The 26,524-nt window shown below is 33.0% G+C and overlaps 1 protein-coding gene across 1 annotated transcript in view; it reads right to left on the bottom strand.

Moving 5' to 3' along the window:
* Positions 1-704: 704 nt before the first annotated feature.
* lmx1ba (LIM homeobox transcription factor 1, beta a) overlaps positions 705-26,524 on the bottom strand; it is a 45,964-nt gene continuing 20,144 nt past the window's right edge. Inside the window, exons 3-8 of the mRNA XM_016534254.1 lie at positions 4,781-5,013; positions 4,525-4,703; positions 4,105-4,182; positions 3,406-3,472; positions 3,138-3,302; positions 705-1,510 (exon numbers count right to left, since the gene is read on the bottom strand). Coding sequence (XP_016389740.1) covers positions 1,353-1,510; positions 3,138-3,302; positions 3,406-3,472; positions 4,105-4,182; positions 4,525-4,703; positions 4,781-5,013 — 880 coding nt within the window. The 3' untranslated portion in view covers positions 705-1,352. The remainder of the gene's footprint in view (positions 1,511-3,137; positions 3,303-3,405; positions 3,473-4,104; positions 4,183-4,524; positions 4,704-4,780; positions 5,014-26,524) is intronic.

Raw genomic sequence — 26,524 nt, 5'->3', positions numbered from 1 at the left:
TTTTGAGGCCAAAATGAACTATATGTGTTAAATGGACAATATTTTAAAAGAAAAATTTCAAATTGCAAGTTGTTGTTTTTTTTAATACAGACACCTTCTCTTACTGAAGCTATAGTATTCACATTATTCTTTGTTTATTTTTAATTTCAGATATATCAAATGTAAAATTAAAGCATGTTTTGAGGCCAAAGTGAACTCTTCTTTGTTAATTAAAAAAAAATATATATATTTCAGATATCTCAAATGTAAAATTAACACATATTTTGAGGCCAAAATGAACCATATACGTGTGAAATGGACAATATTTTAAAAGAAAAGATTAAAACTTAAAAGATTTTTATATAAACATCATCATTTAGTTCAAACATCTCAAATGTGAAATTAAAGCATATTTTGAGGCCAACGTGAATCATGTATGTGCAAAAAGAACAATATTTTAAAATAAATTTTTTAGTACAAACATCATCGCTTACTACAACTTATTTTTTTCAATTATCATTATTCTTTGTTCATTTTTTTATTTATTTCAAATATCTCAAATATAAAATTACAGCATTTTTACAGGCCAAAATGAACCATATGTGTGTGAAATGGATAATATTTTAAAAGAAAAATGAAGAAGTTAAAGATTTTTTTAAATTTCTTTATTTTTAGTACCAACAAACTTTGGTAAATTGAGCAAGTTTGAGCAAAAATGCATCCTCTACAATGTCCAAGAATGCAAACGACAAATAAATAGCACAGCGAAATAAACATATACATCTTTAAACATCAACAGTAATACTACACTCTCTTCCGGGGACTTACATAAAGATGTTTATGGTACTTACTCTAACACAATTTGTCTTAAATAAAGCTTTGCAGGTTTACTTGGCACATGTACGTAATAAATAGCTAGTCGGCTTTATCAACACACAGCTGTTTCGGCTTGAGTTTCTTTTGAAACATTTGAAATCCATATTCAACAACAACATTGTTGTACTGTATGCAGTGTTTTCAACTTTTTGCATGTATTGCATTTGTCTATTTACGGTCTAAACTTGGTTCAATATACTGCAGTAAGTGTCCTGTAGCTCCTCTAGAAATATTTGGTTAGGATTTTTTCCCCTACAAAGTCTAGATGAAAACCATCTCATCCTATCTTCACATTGGCTTGGCCAGCACATCTCTGAACCTGGTTAGACTTAAGACCTCCTCAGCAAAGCCAAGGTCTGGTTTCATCTGTAGCGTGAGTCATCTGGTTTGGTTTGGTTTTCTTGTCCTTACAGCCTCGGGATTCTAGTTGGCCTTTTACTGGAGGTTTGACTGGCTGTTAGGTAGTTTTCGTGGCTGTTTAGTCTCAGGGTTTGGTTTCAGGAGGCGAAGTAGGAGCTCTGCATGGAGTAGAGGCGGTCGATGGGGTTTCCCACGCGGGTCTGGAGGGATCCGGCTTCTGACGCGGCCAGGAAGCAGTCGCTCAGACTGGTCAGAGATGTGTCGCTGTCAATGTCGTGGAAAATCGAGTCGTTTCCTGAAGAAGAACAACAAAAATGAGGTCTAGGTACCGAAAAAGTCACACGAAACAGCATTTTTGAAGAAAATGTGAGAGGGGTTTGTTGTTCAAACGTTCGAGATTGGTTTGATTTTTCAATTCGATTTGATTTTTGAAAAAAAAAGTATCTTCTGCTCACTAAGGTTGCATTTATTGGATCAAAAATACAGTAATATTGTGAAATATTATTACCATTTAAAATAGTTGTTTTCTATTTGAATATATTTTAAAATGCAATTTATTCCTGTGATACAAAGCTGAATTTTGAGCAGCTTTAGAATCCATGCAGGATTCATTATATGCTGACTTTGGAAATATTTATTTTCAATGTTGAAATTTGTGCTGCTTAATATTTTTGTGAAAGGATTTTTTGATAAATATAAAGTTTTTTTTTTTACATAGAAATCTTTTGTAAAATTAAAAAAAGGTCTTTACTCTTCTTTAAAAGCGAATCATATAGACCCCAAACTTTATCTTTATGTGATAAAATTCAATTGAATTGAATAAATAACATGAAATCCTTAATAAAAAATACAATTTTACACAATATTTATTTAAAATCACTAAGAATGTTTCAATATAGAAAGTAATCAACCGTTAACTTGTCATAATAAATGTACATGTACTGCTAATTTGAAGAAAATTTACTTTACAAAATTAAATTACGCAAAATATTATTTTCTTTCCCTTCTTCATCATTAACAATGAGCATCATTAAAAAAATCACCATGACCCCAAACGTTTGAATGGTAGTGTGCATTATGATAATATAAAAAGTGTAATAGCAATAGTGATTAGAGACAGACATAATTAATTTGAGCAAAATTTTTCACCAACATTCACTTTTTTTAAAAACTTTTTTCAGTTCCTTAATATCAGGTCAACCAATAAATGCCACTATTTGGAATATTTACAGGCAAAAATTAAGTTATTTAATATCCTGTTTTAAAAAACTTTTTTACAGACATTCATTCTCAAGTGAGAAAAATACATTTTTCATAAATATAATAGCACTGCTATATATAATAATATTCACGAGACCTTAAAAATTGATTCTGGATATTGGTTTTCAACTATTTGAGCCATAATATAATTGGTATTGGCCATGAAAATGCAGTATCAATCGATCTCTAACAGTGACAGAACAAGTTTTAGCAAGCACAGCTAATAAACAAATATGGTCCTCACTGAACTGAAGCTTTTAGTACCAAGAGATCGTTCAGTCCTCAAGGACGCAGTTTACCGTTCGCCATAGAAATATGATTAGCCACCAGACTCTCAGCTGCTTTTCAAAGCTGTAATTGCCTATAAACCGTTACATAAAAGAGCATATAAACTACTCATTTGCGTCAACTCGCAGCAGGACAAAACGCACTCATGAATGTGTAATCGTGTGCGTCTGCAGGCCGCAGATCCACGCACGCTTTCTCGGGAGTGCCGCGGGCAATTTTATAGTGTAATTTTATAGGCTTCTCAAAAACTAATTGACACTGTTACATAAGGGTGAAGACAGTTTAATGGCACATTTGTTCTTATTGGGCCCATACGTGGCATTAGCGGCCGCTTCTGGTCAATATCACAGCATCGGGACGGGAGTTTTGCTCACCGTATGGATTCATGTGATCTCCGGGCATCTGCGGAGGGGTCAGGCCCTGCTGGAACGGGTCTGTGCTGTATCCGCTGGTCTCCATGGAGACTAACTGATGCTGTGGAGGCGGAGCCAGCGGCGTGTAAGAGTTCATCAGATTCTCCATTCGGCTTGAGATCACATCTGCAGAAAACACACCGTCAGATGAGTTCTTAGAAACAAAACAGAGGGTTAAAACGGCTAAAGACTAGCATATGTTGAGAGACTTTGTGTGTGTGTTTAGTACCTTGTCCGAGTCTCTGAGAGTTTTGCTGCTCTTGTTGCTGCTGTTGTCGGCGTGCTAATTTCTTCATCTGACCGGAAAAAAGAGGAACAGACAAGTATTAAATCCATTTTAAGATCATACATGATTTTATGGGCAATTATATTAAAGAGTTGTTTAGGCCAGGGGTTTACAAACCAGGGTTCAGCTAATTAGATATATATATATTTTTTCGTTTCAGTTCAGTTTTAGTTTTAGATCTTCAAATTAAACTAAACAAATATCAGAAATGTTTCCTTGGCAACTACCTGAAATAAGTTTTAGTTTTTCATCTAACATTTATATTTTATTTTATTTCAGCTTTATTTCAATTTACAATTTTTTTTAATAACTTCAGTTTTAGTTAATAACAAATAAATTGATTGATTCAATTAGAGTAAAATAAAATATCATGTGAATAATATAAATAAATAAAACATTTAAATAAATAAATGATAATGTTATTTATTTTTATTTTTATTTAATAAATAAACAAACAAACAAACACATATTTATACTATTATTTTTCACAGTACAAATTGAGTCTTTGAAAATATATAGCTGCCTTTATACATGTTAGGATGCGTGTTCCTTATTCAAGGACAATGATATTTGGGCGCCCGTGGCATCTAAAGGACTGAAAACCCTGACTTAGGCTCAGTTAAGATCTCAGGACATGCTCACCTTTGCTCTTTGGTTCTGAAACCACACCTGGACGACTCTAACAGTCAGACCGGTCTCAGCTGCCAGCGTCTCTCTGACCTGAAACAACAGGAACATTCATATATTACTTCATTTAAAGTCGTCTCACATACCCAGACATTGGAACAGTGGAATGAAGCGTTTGCCATTTTCACATGCAATACACATCAGATGATCCATAGTTTTTTTTTTTGTGTGTCATTTTCACATGCAATACGCATCAGATGGTTGATAGTTTTGCTATTTTTACATGCAATATGTATCAGATAGTCCATAGAGTGCTGTATAATACTGGATTAGAAGTATCTAATGTTCCTCTACAGGTAGATAAGCACAGGTTGCACATTCAAGACGTTAACTTGGTTGTATTCCCTCTAGAAATCTTCTGAAAGAAGGTCTCACCTTTCTGCAGGGTTTGGACGACACCTCAAAGGAGGCCTTGAACGCGCGCCGCTGCAAGGTGTTGAGGATGGTGCGAGGTCTCTTGGGTCTGCGTGGGTCTTTGCCGTCATCGCCGCCTTTGCCCTGACCTCCTGCTCCTTTCTCCGGCTTCACATCCACACCTTCATCCTCACTTTTGTCTGTAGAAACAAGCATTTTAAATCACCGTTCTATGGAGAGCAGCTGAGCCGAGAGGAGAGGAAAGCGTCGTTCTCACCGGAGTCAGACATGTCCGGGCTGACCGAGTGCAGTAGGTCCTTCTCCTTCTCGTAGTCGCTCTTGCACAGCAGCTGTCCCTCCTTCAGGACGAACTCGTCTCCTTTACACAGCTGTCGCTCGCACACGCAGCAGCAGAAGCAGCCTAGATGATACACACTTTCTAGTGCACGCATCACAAACTCAGTGGGAGCGATTTTCTCCAGACAGCCGCAGCATTTGGCCGCAAACAACCTGATGAGGAGAAACAAAGCATACATTTATTGCTTTTTAAAATCTTAGAACATGTTTCTGGTCTAATTGTGCACAATTCCCTTGTGTGTGTTATGCCAAATAATTAAAATGTTTGTTTTTATCATTTTTCTTCAAAATATAACAACTTTTTTCCGATGTAACTAAGGATGCATAGATGAAGATATTAGCTAATAATATTAACCAATAATACAGTATTAGCCAATAATTTAATAGCTAACCTAATATAAATCTAGGAGATGTATTGCAAAAGTGGTTTCATGTCAATATAAATATGTCTGAATAAATTCACATCAAAATTTAGATGCAAAAAAAATATTAATTTTTATTTTTATTTTATTTTTATTCAGCAAGGATGCATTAAATTGATAAAAAAGTTACAGTAAAGACATTTATAAATGTCACAAATTATTTCAATTTCTAATAAATGCTGTTCTTTTGAACTTTCTTTTCGACAAAGAAACCTGAAAAAAAATAATGTGTCATGGTTTGCACAAAAATACAAAGCAGCACAACTGTTTTATGATATTTTTACATTGATAATTGAAATCCGTAAAACCTAAAATGTTGCTACCGTATTTTTTACGGTAAAATTCCGGCAACCACAGCTGCCGTTTTTTTACCATAAATTTTACGGAATTTTTTTAGGTGGATCTCAAAAAATTTGAATATCACGAAAAAAGTTCTCTTTTTGTAACTTGTTTCAAAAAGTGAAACTTTCATATATTCTAGATTCATTACATGTAAAGTAAAACATTTCAAAAGTTTTTTGTTTTAATTTTGATCATTAGAGCTTACAGCTCATGAAAGTCAAAAATCCAGTATATATAAAAAATTACTTTTTCACGATATTCAAATTTTTTGAGATGCACCTGTAAATTGCATTTTAAATAAAATATATTCACATAGAAAACAGCTCTTTTAAAATGTAATAATATTTCACAATATTCCTGTTTTTACTGTATTTTTAATCAAATAAAAGCAGCCTCGGTGAGAAGAAGAGACTGCTTTCAAAAACATTAAAAAATTGTAGACACCAAACTTTAGTAGCGTAAAGTAGGGTAGATCATCAATTTGAGCTAATCAATCACAAATAAGTGCTAAACCAAATAAATGAAAACCAGATTTGAATATGACACACAGCAGGACCTCCTGTCCTAATCATATGAAGTATAATGTGAAACAGCAAAGCACAAGAGCGAGTCATTTCTTGGGTTAATACTCAAACCCCCTGACGTGAGACTCGCTACAAAGCTCAATAATTCCGAAGCATTAAGCAGATCTTCCCTCAGAGCTCGGTCTTCTCCCACACCAATAAAGTTCATCCATAAATATCACAGGCGCACAGATCAATGCGTGACTGACACCGCGCTCCTGATTATGACTTTGAAAGAGATTTTTAATAAGCCTCGAGATATGATGGTATCATGAGGTGAGACACACAAAAGAGTTTTACAGAGGAGTCAATATTCAGCGACGCACCCACGGGAAGAGAAAATCACAGGTGAGATTTCTTTAATATCTCTATTGTTTTTCCCAGACAGCATTGAAGGAGACTTCTGCTGAAATCCCCTGCTTCTCAGATGTTTCTCCTGAGAAAAGACCTCCGTTTTCAGATCTAAAACTATGCTAAAATTTGCCAGAATCCCAAAGTTTGCGATGAAAAGTCAATGATCTCAATATGAGCTCGCACATTTCCACTCTTTTCTTTTAGCTCTTCTATCAATGTATGACATATTTGTCTTTGTATAAACACTGTTGTTCAAAATAATTCAAGAAATGACTACTTTTATTCAGCAAAAATAAAATAGCATCAACAAAAATATAAAGCAGCTCAACTGCTTTCAACATTTAAAAAACAAAGTTCAAAATCAGCAAATCAGAATGATTTCTGAAGGATCATGTGACACTGAAGCTGCTGAAAATTCAGCTTTACATCACAGATTACACTTTGAAATATGTAAATAGCTATTTTAAATTGTAACAATATTTCACAATTTTTATGGTTTTACTGTACTTTTAAAAATAGTACAGACCCCAAACCTTTAAGCAGCAGGTACTTTACAAGAAGAAACTGATACAAAGTTGAGAATAAATGAAAGAGAGGACTCCGCTGAGCCAAAACGAGCAACCTTTGAGCAACACCATGCACGTCCAAAGAATTCAAACTTCTTTTCTTTCTCCATCTTCTGCTGATCTTTAATAATCACACATGTGGAAGTTTCCCTGCTTCCTCTGTCTGTCACATCACATTATGCTGCTGTCTGTAATTCCCATGATCCTTCTGGAGATCTTCCTTTCTTCTATTGTGCTTGTGAACTAATCCTGTCCTTTCTCTCTGTCTTTGTTGACAGGACCACAGCGGCGGCTTTGTCTCGAGTCTTTGTCAGAACAGCCACGCGTGACACTCGCAAGGGGAACGTTTATGAAGAAAATCATCTTATGAACTAAAAAGTCGCCCACATGTGCAGGTGTGTTGTAGGGGGTCAAAAGTCAAGAAAGCCCATGCACAAGTTAGTTTAATACATTACACTGCATAAATGAAAGTTGTAAATAAAGTTGTAAATAAAACAAAGATTATGTACATTTGACAAGAAAATACTATTTAAATCATGACAACTCTCGGAACATTTTAGCATGGGGATGGATATGACAATGTTAATGTATTTGGTCTTGGCGGAACAGATCTGCTACGCTGCTGCTGAATTGCTGCTGCTGTTGGTTATTGCTGTAGTTGTAGATTATTGCTGCTGCAAGCAAGTGCAGGAACTTGCTACTGTCAATGCATATGGCGATACGGTGAGTATTTAAGACATACTGCTGCTGCACAAATAGCATATAAAATAACCCCATAGCAGATCTATACAGGTGGAGCTGGGGAAGGTGGAGGGTTTCAGAGAACTCTGAAAGCGCGCTGCAGGAATCTCAAGTGAATGCTAGCCAGCCATATAAATGCAAGGCAGTAAGCTCATTGGCTGCATATGCAGCATGAACCAATCAGCTTGTGCCAAGTCGTTTAACTCTATGAATATCATCAGTTACGTTAACACCCCGTCAGCCTGCGCCATCTAGAGTTTCATGACTGAACTATATATTTCATTTCATGTTTAAATTCAATGTGTTACTTGCTTTTTGCATTTTTTTTTGTGAAATTTACTATAGCAATTTCTGAGTATAAACTGTTTCAACTGGTTTATGAGTTGATAGTATATTAAGTATACTTAATATACTTAAGTGCAAACTGAATGAAATTATTTCAGATGGTTAACTGTATGGTATTTACAATTAAATTAAAATACATCATAGATTAAGTTTATATTAAATTCTATTAGTTGATTTTTTTAACCTACCAAAGTAGGACTTAAGTGTAACTTTTTATGTAAATTCATAATTATTTCTATTGTCTTTGAAATATGGTCTTTGAAATATACTAACATATCATTTTTTCATGAAATTTCTATTAAAAGTTATATTTTTAATTTCACATTTGTAACAATGATGTTGCAATTTAGTACATTCAAAATAAATTATAAAAATTATAATCAAGTACTTTACATTTGCGTTTGTATGTTAGTCAACATATAATGAGTTTATTTCTTTAAAACAACTGTTAAAGCAATGTTTTACATTGTATTTTAAATTAAAATGTTTAATGTTGTTACAAATTGCACTTTTAAAGGTGCACTTAAGTGTGTTAAGAAACATAGTCATGAAAGTAAAAAAAAAAGAAAAAAGAATGGTGTGGACACAATTTTCATGCAGAAATTATTAGTAAATTTAACAAACAATTAGAAAAAAAAAATCAGTTAACACAGAATTAAACATGAAATTCTGAAGAAAAGAAGAAAAATATTTTCTTGTAAAATTTTCTCCAATAATAAATATATAAATAATGTAAGTGGTCTTTTATTTCATCAACATTATATTATCTGTTATATATCTATATTATGTTTTTTTTTTTTTATAAACTTTTAAGATTTTTAAGTACACCTAGCTTTTAAGTGCACATTAAATATTATGCACACAGGGGATTTTTGACTAATAATATAGGAAGTTAACAAAGAAGAAGATGCATGTGTTTTTTGGTCTCTTTTATGTCTAAATGCGTGTGAGAATGCAGTGGTTTTGATTGACGCAGTGCAGTGTTTGAAACTAATCCCTCTTTAATACCATTAAAACAGCCTAAAGAAGGGAAAGTCTTCACGCTCAGTCAATCATGCTTAGAAAAGCCTTCAAATCTGTGATCTTCAGTGTGTGGATGTGATACTCATGCTTGTATGAGTGTGGGGGAGTTTATTTATCCTTCTCTGTGTATTTGTTTGCTACAGATCAGAAATGTAACAAACACAAACAATAATTTATCCCTCGTTTGCAGCCACCAAAGTTGCGGCGCACATCCGCGTCTGAACAGGCTTAAGCAAACATCTCCAAACACCAGCACTAAGACCAGAGATTACTCTCAACAACATCTCTAAGATCTGCTTTAAGTGCTTTAGAAACATGAAGACATCACGTACAATTCAATACAGGTGCCAAAATATACAGGACAATATGATATTCAGGAAAAATGTGCTGCTCAGAGGTTTATGTTTTTAATTTATGCATCAACTTTGTCTCAGTTCCTAGAAACAAACAGACACAAATGCATATAGAAAGAGTATAGGAATACAAAATGAATGTGGAGCAGCTCTGATCATTCGCTCCTTGGAGGATTTGATGAGAAATTATTGATTTCATCTCTGCAAGACTTTGGTATCTTGGCAAAGCACATTGAGCACATTCAGTTCATTTCATATACATAATAAAAGGGAAATGGTCTTAATGGCCTTTAATAATAATATTTCAATTAATATTTGTAACAATTTAAAAAAATGTTCTATATATATTTTTCATCTAAATGCACTAATTTATTAATTACATGTGCATTTAATAGTATTTTAATAATACTGCAAAAAATTTAATAATTTTGCATTAAAATGCAATAATATTTTTGAATGGCAAATCTGAGCACATAAATAAATAAATACAGTTAATAAAAATAATGAAAAAAAAACAATAGTTAAAATTTAGTTTTAAAAATAATAATATTTTAAAATAATATACAATTGTATTTTTTTATTAAATAAGGGAAGGATACTCACTGCTGTCTATGTTAAATATGTTAAAGATATCTCATTTGTTATGTTTCTTACTTATGAATATATAAATGCATAAATTAATTCACCTGAGGAATCCCCTAAAATCCGCCAGGCTCTGCAGACACATGTATTCAATTGTAACTGGTACGTCATTTGAAAGTAATTATATCCTTTTTAACCAGTCTTTTTACATTGCCCTTTGATGCCATTATGGACTTGCAGGCCTCTCAATGTGTGTGTGTGTGTGTGTGTGTGTGTTTGATATTTCCAACCGCCTCTTCCACATCCATACAGCGCAGATGCATGTGCTCTACAAAAGAGCTAAAGATGTCATTAAACACTGGAGCCTTCCTCTGAAGGTACTGTATGGAAAATACCCTGCAGTCCACACAAACCCAGCACATTTACCACGTTTTACTGCATTCTGACCCTATCAAAGTGTATAAACCACATCCACGCTCCTCTATAAAATTCAAAAGGTCTCGGATGTATCAAGTGTCGGAAGTGGGACTCTTGCTTCAGTAATAATTTAATTAAACACTTGAAAAAAATGAAAAAAAAAATTAAAGAAAGAATGATTTTCTTTCTCAGTATTTTTGTCTTGATTTCCAGTACAAATATCTAAACATTCTTAAATCAAGACACATTTACTTTAGAAGCAAAATGACTTGAGACATTAAGTCTTGTGGTCAGAAAAATACATTTAAAACAAGTTTCTTTTTCTGACCTCACTTCCAGTCATTTTTTTCTTGATGCAAACATAAAGTCACTTAATCTGTATGTATTTTTTCAGAAAAGTAATTTTGCTTTTCAAGTAAATGTATCTTGATTTAAGAACGTGTAGATATTTGTACTGGAAAACAAGACAAAAATAATGAGGAAAAAAAAAATTTTTTTTTGCACTGTACATTTATTTCTATAGCACTTTAAATAATACAGACTGTTTCAAAGCAGCTTGACATTAATAAAACAGGAAAATAATGTTGTAAAACATAAATTATGAAACAAATTCAATTTCAGTGGTAAATCAGCTCAGAATACAATCGTGTTATTATTCAGCTCAATTCAGTTTAATGATGATTCAAATTAAGTTCAATAAGTGTCAATGTTAGCTTCAATTCAGTTCACATTTTGTTCTCATTTGATACTGTCAGTGCCGTTAAAATCCATAATATTACTGAATATTAATTTCATTTTTAACCCCAATCTAGGAAGATCATTAGACAGGTATTCGAATATTGTTGCATAATAAATAAGAAGTGATCAAGCTCTCTGAATATGATGCTTCTTGTCTCTTTTATTCAGTTACAACTAGCTTTAATAGGCTGATCGATTTAATATCACAACAACCACTCCAAACATAACACTGTTAATCATGTAGACTAATTATTCTGCTTTCATTTTACGGCAGTGGCTGTGTGAATTACTGTAGCACTAGCTGTGTCTAATGAGACTGAAGTTAAATGCAGAGAGACGGCTGTAGTAAAGGGAACGCGTGTTTGTCCGGGGCCCCAGAGTAAACCCCGGCCCCGATACAACACCTCCTGAAGCTCATCCCTCACCGCTCAACACATATTAGCACGCTAATCGCTCACAGACATGCTAAATTCCTGATTAAGATCTAAACGTAAACACAGAAGCGGAAAGGAAGCGTGTCAGGGTTATCTTTCCAAAAAGACCATGAAAAATTAGATATGGATGAATATCATAAAATCGCCATGTCCGTGCAAAATAAAAATAATTCAAGACAAATCATTTGAATTTGGATGGGGAATATTAAGCCTAATGCTAAGAAAAAAAACGTTTCAAAGTGCAAAAAAAGATTTGAAAAAATGGCTAAATAAATAAATGAAAAAACATACAAAAAATACACATCATGGTAGCATGTGGTACTTACTGAGCTTTAAAAATAATGTTAAAATAATGAGAAAGATGTTTTTGCATCATATCAATGATACATTTTGGGGGAAATGTGATGAATGTTTATTTAAATAATAATGGGGAAAAAACATTAATAAAACTATTAATGTTAAAATGAAATGAATGTTAAAATATATTTCATATAAATAATTAATATAGAACATTTGTTATATATTTCATCACTTACTTTTTATTATGTATCATATTTTTTTAAAATATGCATCATTTTATGATTTTGTAATATACTGTATACATACACTCAGTGTACACTGATGAACTGTCAATATTTTATTTTATTTTGTTTTATTTTATTTTATTTTTAATTTGGCTATACCTAGACAATATTTTTGGCAAGAATATGCCTATGATTCACAATAATACTCAATAATACCCAATAAGACCATTATTATTATTATTATTACTTAATATAAATTCATATAAGGAAATAATTTTAACACGCATTTAAAAAAAAATTTTTTTTTAAACTTTTTTGTTATTAATTTGATGCAAATTTAGCATATTTTCCAGAAATGTTATCATTGCTTTAGTGGCAAAACATCTTCATTTATTGATTGATTGATCGATTGTTTGTTTGTTTGTCTACCTAGACAGCATTTTTGGGCATGAAATGATACCCAACAATACTAAGTAAGTAGCTAGTCTATATATATATATATTATTTATTTATTTTTCTTCAAGATTCACCTGTTCAGTTGTAATGCTCATATAAAACTAAATTATGAACTGTTTTGAGGAGAAATCATGCGTGAAATTACAAAATTAAATGCTACAAAAGTCCCTTTAAGTAGCAATAGCAGTGAAGGATAGGAAGAGGACAGAGATGTAATCAGATGAGAAAGAAGAGAGAGTGTGTGTGAATGGGAGCAATCGACTACAGCAGGTACACAGTGTAAAATTAAAAATAAAATAAAATAATGTAGAAAATTAAGCAGAATACAAAAAACATTATTATAGTGCAAAACAAAAATGAAAAAAATATATTTGCAAACTACAGTTGTAAATATACATCATGGTACTAAGTGTTACTTACTGAACTTAAAAAATAATGTTGAAATAATGAGAAAGAAAATTTTGCACCAAAGCAATGATAAACTATGAGGAAAATGTGCTGAATATCTATCACAATAATAATGAATTTTTTTTTAAAATCTTAATATTAAAAATTAATGACTTATAATAATAAAATTAATATGGAAAATGAATAAAAAATTATGAATAGTCCTATATAGCCTTGTTAGACAGCATTATTGGGTGTCATGGGCATATTTATAAAAACATTTTTTTTAAATAAATAAATAAATTAGAGTGATGATTTAGCATCAAAGCAATGATAAAATTTGGGGTAAATGTGCTGAATTTTAATAATAATAATAATAATAATAATAAACATTAAAAATATATGTAAAAATGTATTTGTTATATTAATCAAATAATCAAATATAGAAAATAAATACAAATTAAATAATGGTCTTATATAGTCAAGATAGTATTATCTGGCATCACAGGCATATTCATGCCCAAGAATGCTGTCTACTGTAGGTAGGCAAGCTATAAATAAATAAATAAATAAATACCATATCAATGTGCTAAAAACTACTCTGAAACCCTTAGCAATGGCATAGCAACACCCTACAGCAGGTTTGAATGGGCAAACAAATTTTCAGGGGAAAAAAAAAAATTATTATTAATTACATACTTTTAAAAATTACATACAAAGTTTCATACTTTTCCTCCCTTACTATCTTAGTAACCTAAGCGTTGACCTAACCCTCCTTTCCCCTAACTCTGGAGCAGTTTAATGAGTGTCTCTCCTCATCTGGCCCGTTTCCATGTTGGTTTGGCTGATGTAAAGCAGACGTCGCTGTTTAGCAGCTCAGCGGGACTCTATTCGCTGCTAAAGTGAGCGATCTGACAATATACCCAGAGCTGCAGTAACGCGGCTGCTAATTGCTGTCCAGGGCCTGCAGCTGCTTTGCTTGAACACAGACCAATCAGAAAGAGGCCAGCACATGATTGACAGGAGGATATTGCCACTACCCCCACCTCCTGAAGCCTCCCATTGGCTGACGCAAAGAACACTGGGTTTATTTTACATGAGGGGCATCTGTGCAAACCAATAAAGCCTGGTAAAAGCACATGAGTGGCGAGCCAGATTTTCCTCAAGATCTATAGCGTTGCTTAATCTCTGGTTTAACGTAGATGTCAAAAGACCAGCGCGGCCTCCGGAGCAGATGTGCGCGGCCATTGTTGTCCAGTATACACCATATGAACTACTTCTGGAGAGAATCAAAGTGAAGAGATCATGACGGAGAGTTAATTAAGTCGAAGCTACTTGAAGTGAAGAGCTCTTGCTTTTAGGCTCCGTTCCAAGAACTAGTGAGCTGCCTAGCTGTTTATCGCCTACATAGGGAGCATAACAACCCAAACGGAACTACATGATAGACAGGATACATACTACATACTTTGTGAATTATACATATACATATGGAAATAATATATGGATTATATAATATAACAATACTTGATAATTTTAAGTATAGGATATATAAAATATAATGTATATAACAGAAATATAACATAATATGAATATGTAATAAATATAAATAATACAGAAATAGAATTATAAGTATAAAAATATTATTATTAAAATTTTATACATATTATACATAATATAAATATCATATAAAATAGAAAAGAAATAGAATGGGCTCCTTCAATATATGTATCAATAAACTATTATAGGTATAACACAAATTGTATATCAAATAAATAGAATATAAAAAGAGAATTTTAAGACTATAAATAATTGCAAATGATTTATTATACATATTAATATACATATAAACACATACATACATGAATGCAAATGTTTATATATACACATGTACACATTATACACACACACACACACACATGCATATGTATATATATATATATATATGTGTGTGTGTGTGTGTGTTAACAGGTCAGTATGTAATATGTATAATAAATTATAATTTTATTCTGTACTTATATATATAATAAAGATAAAGATTGATACTTCTAAGTATAGACAGAATTATGAGTTTAAAATAAGAATATGTATGCTTTTTCATTCATAAAACTACTGAGGGAGCCTATTCTATTTCTTTCATATTTTATCTGGCCCCTACAATAGATGTATGAATATGAATAAAAAAGTATAAATTAGAATTATATATAAAATAGAAAATATACAAACAATTTTGAGAATATCACAAAATTCTACATAATTCTACATATTAATATACATATAAACACACACATGTGTGTGTTAATATGCATATTAATATGTATAATAATTTTTTTGAATTGTATTCTATGCTTATATTAGTTATATATTATAATTATATTTTATAAAGTAGAATTACAAGTATCTTTATAATCAGCACTGAGCTCATGCATTCTGCAATTGCCTTTTCCATAAAGTATAGATGTGATTATGCCTTTGAATTTGGAAAAAAATAAGATATCTTAGAAGGATAATTATGCCTCCCATCGGGAACCGTCTTGGCACTTATAATGCCTTAAAATGCTGTCTAGGTAGGCAGCTCACTAGCTGTTGGAACAGACCCCAGTTTAGCAAGCATGAAGTTACGGCAATGAAACACAAACGTTAAATAAGGGTGAGTCTTTACGCCCGAGGCTGGATCAGCTCACGGTCCGGTTTTAAATTACCGCTGACCCACAGAGACTAAACAAACAGTAACAAGGGGCGTTTTGAAGAGGTCCTCGAGCATGTGAAAGGAGGACTGCGCTGGAGACTATTTAACAAGGGCCCTTAATCTGTGGGTGACCCGTCTGAGAGATTATGGCCAGTCTCGAGTGCCTCACCTCGACCCCCATCAGTCCCTCTTAGAGGAGCTTTAGCCACATCTGAGAGTGATGCTGGATCAGCGTGTGTGTGTTTTCCCACCGTTTTACAGACCTTCGGCTGTGCAAAGGGATGTTTGCTTGAGTTTTAATTAGCACTGGTAATCCTTAGATTATTAGACCTGAGGTCTGGAATGTTTGCTCGACCAAAGCCTGTGAAATATCTGCCTAATTAATTATTGATGCCTTAAAACTCCTCATTCATTTGATTCTCTCTTTAAAAAAGATCTCAATTTATATATATGTCAACAAACATTTACATCATAAATTTAACAATCTCTAATAACTAGACTGGATAACTGACCGTTGACCCAGGCAATGAAATTCATGCATTAACATTAGATGTTTATTCTTAGAATACAAAGAAAAAAAATTAAATAGAAAAAATAAAATGAATTAATACTATATACTAATTTTCAAATTTTTGAAAAAAATATTAATATATTTAATAAAATAAAATAAAATAAAATAAAATAAAATAAAATAAAATAAAATAAAATAAAATAAAATAAAATAAAATAAAATAAAATAAAATAAAATAAAATAAAATAAAATAAAATAAAATAAAATAAAATAAAATAAAATAAAATAAAATAAAATAAAATAAAATAAAATAAAATAAAATAAAATAAAATAAAATAAAATAAAATAAAATAAAATAAAATAAAATACAATTATAACAATATAAAAATATAAATATAAATTAAGAGTATAAATATAAATAGTAAAAATATAAATATAAACATGAGCAAACATAAGGGAATGCTGTGACCTGCAGTAAAGGGTAAGCAGGTGCTTTACCGAATACCAGCCCTTTAGAATGAGGTGATTCAACTTACTAAACAAACAGAGATCTGGAGAGAAGACACTCAGACAGTAAAAGTGAAGATTACCATAGAAACCATGAGAAAAGAACATCTACAGTCCAACAGAACTAGAAGAACGACAGTAGAAAGACACACACAAACTTTTGCAGTTACAGATCACCTAGCAACCACCCAGAACACCCTAGCAACCGCATAACAGGGTTATTATAATTCACCAAAACTAAAACTAAAACCATAAAACACATTAGTGTACAAATAAATGTTAACTGAAATCAAATAAAATATGAATTATGTTTAAAATAATAAAAAAATAAGGGAATGCTGTAAATAAAAAACGAAATAAATAAAACATATAAACATAAAATATATAAAAAATATAAAATATGAACTTATATTAACTTAATGTACAAAAAATAACTAAAGAGTAATTTATTAAATAAAATGAATAAAGTACAGATATATTTTAAAACTTTTTCCAACCAGATTTTCTGTTTCCAACCAGAAAAGAAAAGAAGCTCACAAACAGAAAAAATACGAATATGGTTTCTATAACAACAGCCCTTAACTAAAGCAAGCAACACATGGAGGCTCTGAAACATTAGATGAGGGTCAGACTCGTGGGCCTGAATGACGTAAACGAATAAAACACTCTCCCACACAAGCATTGTAACCCGGCGAGACTCAGACGCTATACAGAACAAACCCTGAACAACAGCAGGAAAGGAAGAACAAAACAGTTTTTGAAATATGCACTGCGTGCCGAAACATGCAAATGTCTAATTTTATCTGCTGATAGAGATTTCTCAAGACTTCCTTCACATTTGAGTGGATCTTTGATGTGGCCAGCGTTCATCAGCAAACAGGTTGAGCTGAATTCCTCGTGCTGATCTCATTACTCACACAGCACAACATCAGTGTGAGTGTGTGTGTGTGTGTGTGTGTGTGTGTGTGTCCAACCGACACTGTTTACGTCACAACAACAGGCAGACTTTAAAGAGTGCAATGATAAACGACTGGAGCGCTGCAAACCCCAACTTATGGTTAGATATTTTACAGTTTTTCCCTGTATATAGTACGGGAACTTACTGTTAACCTATTAACAGTTTTTTTCCGTAGCGTTTTTACAAAATTTTACAGTTAAAATTACACTTACTTTTTACAGTGAATGAGACAGATCTCAATAATAACTCTATTGTGTTTATAAAAAGCTAACTAAAAGTCCAGAAAATGTTAAATTAAAAAAAGTAAAAAAAAAAAAATGTAAAAAAAAAATGTGAAAGAAAGAAAGAAAGAAAGAAAGAAAGAAAAGAGTTTCTTCCCTTTTAAATATGGAAGGCTGTTTCCTCCTCAATATGAAAAAAGATTTACAAAAATGTTTATAGATTTTTTTATGTTAATTTAAAAATGAATGCATCAACTTTAGCTTGTTTCTGTTTAAATTTGTTTGTATTTTTATTGAAGCTTGTTTCCATTTCAAAGCAAAAATAAAAAAATAAAGTTCAAAATTAAATAAGTAAAATATAAAATAACATTCTATAATAAACATTCTATAAAATAACATTCTATACATTCTATAAATAACATTTAAAATAATAAATAAAATAATAAATGTAAATAAATAAATATAAATTAAATAATACATTTTATAATAATAATAATAATAATAATAAATAGGTTTTAATTTGAGTTTTAAACTGGGAAATAAAATCCAGTTGGTGGATATGCATAAAAAAATCAGAAAAAAATAATAATTTTGGGATAAAGTTTAAATAAATCTAAATAAATTAAATTAAATATAAAGTAACAGTTTGAGAGTTTAAAAAAGTAATAAACTATTATGTAAATATATAAAAATAAATGTAATTAATTAAAATATAAAGTAACATTGTGAGATATAAAATCACAATTATCTTTTTCTTTTTTTTACTCTGAGGCTGGAACGGCATCCATACCTGAGGAACTGAAGAAGAAATAAAGCTGGTATTTACAGCAAACATAACAGAGACATAACTGGTCTGCTGCACAAACATAACCAGCAGCCGTATGCAAATCTCCAGCACAGACCCACGGATGACTCCTGACGTCGTTCTTCTCCTCAGCTCAGCGGTAAAGACTCGTCAAAGCTCTGAACGCTCGGCTCCTGCAGGCAGTGTGAGTATCAGGCCTCAGGCCTCGGGCTGAACTGGGTGCAGGTGTTTGACACCCACTGTCTCCCTCTGGCAGCCCTTCACCTGCTCCCCCACCCACAACATTCACATTTCACACACAGAGATTCAAGTCTGAATGACTCCCATGGGTGACCCTCACCACCTCGCTCTTAAACTACACACCGCATACACGCATGGACGGGATCGACAAGCGAACTTTTCTTTTGTCAAATTTATTTGCATAGCACTTTTCACAATTTACATTGTTTCAGAGCAGCTTTACAGAAAATCATGATGTTAATGTTTAGAATATCTTCATATGTTGATCCTTTCAGAGCTGGGCAAAAATATAGTTCTCATTTTGCATGCAGTTTTGATATATATGTATATACAGTATGTATAGCCCTAACCCTAAACCTACCCCTTACAGAAAACCTGTTTGCATTTTTACACTTTCAGATAAACCTCATTTACTATTTTTAATAATTTTTTCCCCTTGTGGGGACCCCAGACCCCACAATGTCAAATATTTCAGGTTTTACTATCCTTGAGGGGACACACAATGTAGCATAAACAAGTACACACACACACACACACACACATCCTGCATTAACTATGAGCCACAAGCGGAGTGACAGGAGCTCCGCTGCGTCTTTATTCTCTGTGCCAGGGTGTCTTTTGTGTGGGCGGGACAAAGGGGCGTCTCAGAGGAGCGTGTGCTCACAGCTGCCGGCTGAGAGGCTGATGACAGACGGGTGTCTAATTCAATCAGGACAGAGCCCAGCCACGTGCACGCAATACACACGCCCTCAACACTGCTAGAGCGTGTGTGTGAGACAGCGTTATTAAACTAACACTACAACTAGAACTGAAATCAAGGAAAATATTAAAACACTTAAACTGATTTTATTTCAGCTAGTTGCTAAGGCAACAATTCTAATTGTTAGTTTAATTTGATGTACTGGTTCCATTTGTTAGCATTAGTTTGTTCAAATGAACTAAAATCGAAAAACAATTCTAAAGCATTTATTAATCTTAGTTCATGTTAAATAATGCAACATTTACTAATGCATTATTAAATTCAAAAATTGCATCTGTTAATATTATTTAATGAACCTGAGCTAATATGAACTAATAATGAACAGTTGTATTTCAGTTGTATTTTGTATTTCATTTAACTAATGTTAATTAACATATTTCAATTAACTAACGTTAATTTTAACTAATGGGATCTTATAGTAAAGTGTTACCAGCTGTACTAAAATAACACAAAACTGAAAAATTTATAAAAACTATATAGATATATTACAAAAAAAAAAAAAAAAAAAAAATGTACTAAAACAAAAATAAACAGTAAAATAATGATGTGAGACATCTCCCATTATGATGATGATATTTTTTTATGATACAATAAATGATGGTATATACAAAAAAGCAAGAATGTATTAAATATTTTCATATAAAAATATAAATTAAATAACATAAATATAAATCCAACTTGCATACTTCTAAGTTTATAAACCGCTGGCAGAATTTAAACAACTGAAATAAAAATATCCTTTTTTAAATTTTATTTAGTACTGCCCTTTAGAAGCTACTTCAGAAACACGAACATGGCATTTGTGTAAATTCATTTATTATTTTGCCTTGTGTTATATATATATAAGCCCCTTTTATGTGAAATAGCTTAATTGGGTAATACTAAAAAAAATTAATTTTTATGATCCCTCTTACTTTTTAAAAATAAATTATAAGCATCTTGCAGATTCTGCAAGGTGATGTAAACCTATGCAATCATCTGTACATAAAATGTACATTACATGCACATTTATTTAGCACTTTTATCCAAAGTGACGTAAAAATGAGAATATAAGCAGACGCATTTAATTCAAGGGAGAAAACCAGCAGTCCAACTAAACTAAATGTCTACAAGTCGTGCAATCATACTAAAGCTGAAGAATAGTTCAAATTGCCTTAACTAAAATAAAGAGAATGATGAATATGTCTTTTTAATGCTGAGCCTGAATAACACTATTATTATTATTATCACACTAAAAAAAAAATTCACCAAGTAATGTAGCCTACAGTAACTGTTGGGTAAAGCTAAAAGTTACAGAAAGCTGATGTTTATGCATGTTTTGACTGATAATCAAATAAAGATCTGTGTCATTTTGAGAGTCAACAAAACTGTGCGACATCTGAACTCTCTGTGATCTGAACCCGACAACACACTGTAAACAACACACCCTTTTTGGCTTCTGCCCCACAGTTTTCTTTTCATCAAAGCGATCAGCATATTTTATCACGTCAACTGCTAGACGTGATAGTCGGGAGTCATCTGACAGATTTCTCACATATTGACCAATCATGCGGAAAGCTCAGACAGAAGATTCAAATAACGCGTTATAAAACCAGACAAGAAACAACTCAGAAAACATGCCAACATCATCAACTTGAGTTATGGCTGATCAATGCAGAAAATTCAGGAAAAGTACCAGGTTCAATATAAAAGATCAGCTCTATGAACAGCATCTGTCAATAAAGCTAAACATTTATTGAACCCAGAACTTTCCTTTTAACAATTAAGGGCTTTAACTTAATTATTGTAACTGTAATTTTCTATCATAGTAATATACTTCGTGAACATGCTCTCATTCAAAACAATCAGATGGAGGACAGGCAGAAGTAATAAACATTATTTCCCACGGGGAGCAAAACGATGAGAATAACTCTCTCGCTCCGTATGTCTTAGTTATCTAATTATTGACAGTGATCTCCAGCAGGTAATCAGAGATGACCGGCAGGTTATGGGTTTTATTAGACCTCGGTGAACCTATGGCCCTGGACAGGCCCTCGCCCTGAGGGTGTGCCACGCTGGAAAATAATGCTGCTATAATATAGATACTTAATGCTGGAGGGAAAAAAGAAAAAGGAAAACAACTGGAATAAAAAAATTTTTTTTATTAAATACATGACAATAAAATACATTTAATAATAAATAAAAATGTAATATAATTTAAATAAAACATAGAAAAAGAAGAAAAAGGAAAATAATGAAAAAATAAAATTACAATTAAATAAATTAAAATAATAAAAAATAAAGCATATTAAAAATAAAATAACATTTTAAAATAAAATATAAAAAAATAAAACCAGACCAAATTCTAGGGAAAATCACATGTACCCTTTATGGAGAACATGATCACAAAACGCATTGCAATGAATTCGATGAAAAATGAACTAACTAAATAAATAAATAACTAAAAACTGAAAATTATAGACAAATGTAGTTTAATCTAATGGACTGTTTTGCACAATACTGTGTGTACTGTGCATTTTTATGCTTATGAGAATATTGCAACATGCAAACAGTAAATCAGAATCATTTACAAATTGTAATATGATTCAACAAATCACTGCATATGTGTATTAAAAAGCACATTTCAGTATTTTGAGCAAAGTGCACTAAAAAATACAGTGTAGTCAAAAATTATTTTTCAAAATTGCAAATAAAACAGTGAAGTACGTTGCAATAAAAATGCACCTTAAAGGTACATATCAGTAGCTAAAATGTACATATTTGTAGATATTTTGAAAAGGTACCACCCCAGTTACAGCTTTTGTACTTTTTTTTTTCTGAGTGTACTTGCTTTCTTTTTAATTATTTGTGAAATTTACTAGCAATTTCTGAGTGAAAATTGCTTCAAAGTAAATCCTACAGTAGTTTTTTTTTCTCTCTTCAGTGTATATATATAGAGAGCCAGAAAGCAGAGCACACTCCCAGCACTGTTTCCACACATGGCTCTTTTGAACAGAGATTGGAAGTGAGTATAATTGTGGTGGGGTCATAATCCGTGCTATGAAAAGCCGGGAAAGAAAACACGCGACAGGGGCCAAAAGGAATCTCAGTCCGGCCGCCTCCGTGCACAATATGGGCTCTCATACAGCGGGGCCGGGGCCATAAACCACACTGTGTTATTCACTGCGCTCTTAACACCCACAGACCTAATAAAAGATGACTGTCTGTGCCTCCCTCACTCCCCTCTTCTGCCTCGTACTCTTATTTTCTCCATATATACTGTTCTGGCAAACGCGTGTGATTTTGAACACACTTCGTTGAGGTTCCCGTTTCTATGCTCTCAAAACAGAACAGAGCGATAATTCAGCTGCCATCGTGCTTTATATTACAGCTCTGGATCCCGAACCAATGGCTCTAACAGGTTTCTAGACCAGGATGAGTAGCAGAGCAGATGGAAGACTCGCACTTAAACACATGTTTCTTCAGAAACTAAAAATCTTTGTATCTAATGCAAGTGTTTAGGTGTAATGAGAGAGCGACGCTTTATTTCAGTGTATCTAGGGGTGAAATTCACCTGGCACATGCTCACACACAAATCTGTTAAGGATTTGTGGATGTGAACGCTGCCCGGCTCTGAGAAGACTCGACTCACTCCAGTTGTCATAACCACTCACATTCATGCAAGTACCACCAGCAAAAGGAAAAGGAAAAATTAGACACATATTCTTAAGAGGATTATAAGAAGAGCTTAAGTAGAACGACATACAAAACTAGGGCTTATACTTCTTATATATATATTTATAGTCCTCTTGTGAATATCTGTCTAATATCAATAACATAACTCGTAAACATCCATCCATCCATCCATACGTACATATATATTTTAAATTTACATTTAATTAATATATACAAAATAAATGGTTGTGTGTGTGTATAAATACATACACACCACTGTTTCTGATTTTTTCATATTTTATTAACTTTTTCTAAGAAATTAATATTTTATTAAGCAAGGATGCATTAAATTGATCAAAAGTGACAGTAAAGACATTTATAATGTTGCAAAAGATTTCTATTTCAAATAAATGCTGTTTTGAATGTTCTAATCATCAAAGAATCCTGAACAAAAACGTATCACGGTTTCTACAAAAATATTAAGCAGCACAACTGTTTTCAACATTAATAATAATAAGAAACGTTACTGAATTCGTTTTTATATTTTATGATATTATATGATTTCTGAAGGATCATGTGACACTGAAGACTGGAGCAATGATGCTAAAAAATTCAGCTTTGATCATAGCAATAAATTACATTTTACAATATACTGTAGTCACATAGAAAACAGTAATTTAAATTTTTAATAATACTTCAGAATATTATATATATGATCACCAAGCAAGTAAGCAAGAAGCATCCTGTTCCATTATATGACATTTTAAAACAGCTTTTTATAAAGCTAAAAAAAAAACTCATATAGACACAATGACACTTTACAGACTTACAGACTCTTATTCAGCATGTACAGCATGTACAGTATGACAGTAACGTCAAGAAGTGGAAACTCGTGCAAGTCCAACACAAGCAAATGCTTGTGGCTCGAAAACAGGCCAACGAGAGAAACAGCTCGAAGCAGTTCTGCTCTCTCCCGTTCACAGGAAAACATTTCCATGTAGGAATGAAAGGTTTAAGTGCAGTGCTGTCGTGAAAGGATGGATCTCTTACCCAGGGCTCGCTGAAATGACACGGCTCTATCTGACGCATCTAACGGCACCACTGACCGTAATGGCATTATTGGCATGGAAGAAGTAAATTGTCTCTGTCGAAAGATATCATGAAGCCGAACAGCGCTAACCACGGCAGACGTGGATGATAGCACTCGCTCACTTAAATCTGATAAGCGTTTCATGCACACTTACCTAATCAAATAATGCGGTAGAGAAATGACCCACAAAAACACTCTCCATACAGAGACCCCAAAGAGGAAAACTGTCTGAATGTCAGTGGATTAGACACTAAAATACTGCAGGATCTTTTCTCTTGACTAACTTCATCATTATTGCACAATGTCTTTTAATTAACTGTTTTGGTGATTTTTAGTGAATGTATGACGTCCTCAAGTTCACACAGGTGTTTCACAAACGTTTCACAAACACAAACCTCCTAGCAACCACATAGCAAACCTTCAACATCCCAATACCGTGAAAGCTACTTTAGCATGGGAAGCACCACTCATATTTTTACAAAAATTCTGAAGTAAAACAATATTTTTTTTTCTATCTTTATTTTAATTTTAATTTTGTGTTACTAAAATAACTAATTACTAACATAACTATAAAATTATAAATTATATATATATATATATATATATATTGCAGACAAAAATAAAAAATGATAAAAAAAAATTATACAAATGCACGCACTTTCTTTTAACCTAAAAACAAATTAGCATATAAATATAACAAACTTTAAAAGTATTTTTTTTATTTATTACAGATAGTTGCCAAGTCAACATTTATCATTCTAATTTAGTTTAACTCATGCATACACACACACACACACACACACTTTGTTCACCTACTACTTTTTCTTGTTTGATCATTTTGTAATTTTGACACATTTTCCTCATACCTATACCAAAACTGTAGATAAAAATCAAATATTCCCACACTTTGTTAACCAAAAACCGTTTGTTCTTTCTTGTTCTATCATTTAGTCATGTTGAAGTGTTCTCAGAGCTGTCATTATTCTGTCTGTGTGTCGATCACTCCGCTGCCTCAGGGACCCCGGCCTCACGTTGGGTCCAGATTATAAAATGCCTGTGTCACGGCTGTAATGATCCCGGGAGTCTAACCTCTCCGCCAGCGCATGCGGGCCGAATGTGAGCCGTGAGCATCTAATCCTCAGAGCTATGTGTGCGATTCCCCGCTGCGTCAGGTGCAGACAGGTTCAATCGTGCTAACGCGAGCGAGAACGGCCCCTTTGTGCTCTCAGCGCTTTGAAGGAGCGAAAAAACGTGCTTGCTTCTAAGCTCAGGTGTGAGTGATATGACACGGAAGCCAGGAGTTTTCACATTTCCCAGGATGCATTGCTTTGTGAGCGTCAGAGTTATTGTTTTTGTACCTGTGCTGTAACCTGCCAAGTGTGATGCACAGGCGTCAGTCAGGTCAGTGTCTCTAGTTTAGTCACACTGCTCCTGGAGACATGACGAGGGACTGAGAGACAGAGACGTGTGGTGGGGTCTGAATGAAATTACGGGCATTCGTCTCTCCGCTAGTGAGCAGAGTTTATGCAAATGGATCCTGGAGACATGACGAGGGACTGAGAGACAGAGACGTGTGGTGGTGTCTGAATGAAATTACGGGCATTCGTCTCTCCGCTAGTGAGCAGAGTTTATGCAAATGGGCCACCGCTGGGTTATTGCAAGAGGAATATCAATGGAGTAATTACTGTTACACGACGGGCCGATGTCTTTCCCCCCAGATCACTGCCTCACACACACACACACACACACACAAAGAGGCAGAGAGTTAATAAAGAGAGTGTCTGGGAGGAAGAGCTTCCCTGAGGGCCACAGACATCTGAACACTGCTAAATGGCTGCTCGGGTTCCTACAGGAGCCCACAGCACAGATAAAATGATTGAAGAGCACAGGGAAAAAAGAAAAGAAAAGAAAAGAAAAGAAAAGAAAAGAAAAGAAAAGGTCTCAAAGAGGGTCCAAGAGGGTCCTCACACCATCAGTGCTTGGGC

Source organism: Sinocyclocheilus rhinocerous, unplaced genomic scaffold (genome assembly GCF_001515625.1).
Source record: "Sinocyclocheilus rhinocerous isolate Xijiao unplaced genomic scaffold, SAMN03320098_v1.1 scaffold1295, whole genome shotgun sequence".
In the NCBI taxonomy this organism is placed as follows: domain Eukaryota; kingdom Metazoa; phylum Chordata; class Actinopteri; order Cypriniformes; family Cyprinidae; genus Sinocyclocheilus; species Sinocyclocheilus rhinocerous.
The sequence above is the reverse complement of the archived record's forward strand: the minus strand, read 5'-3'. Positions and strand labels throughout refer to the sequence as shown.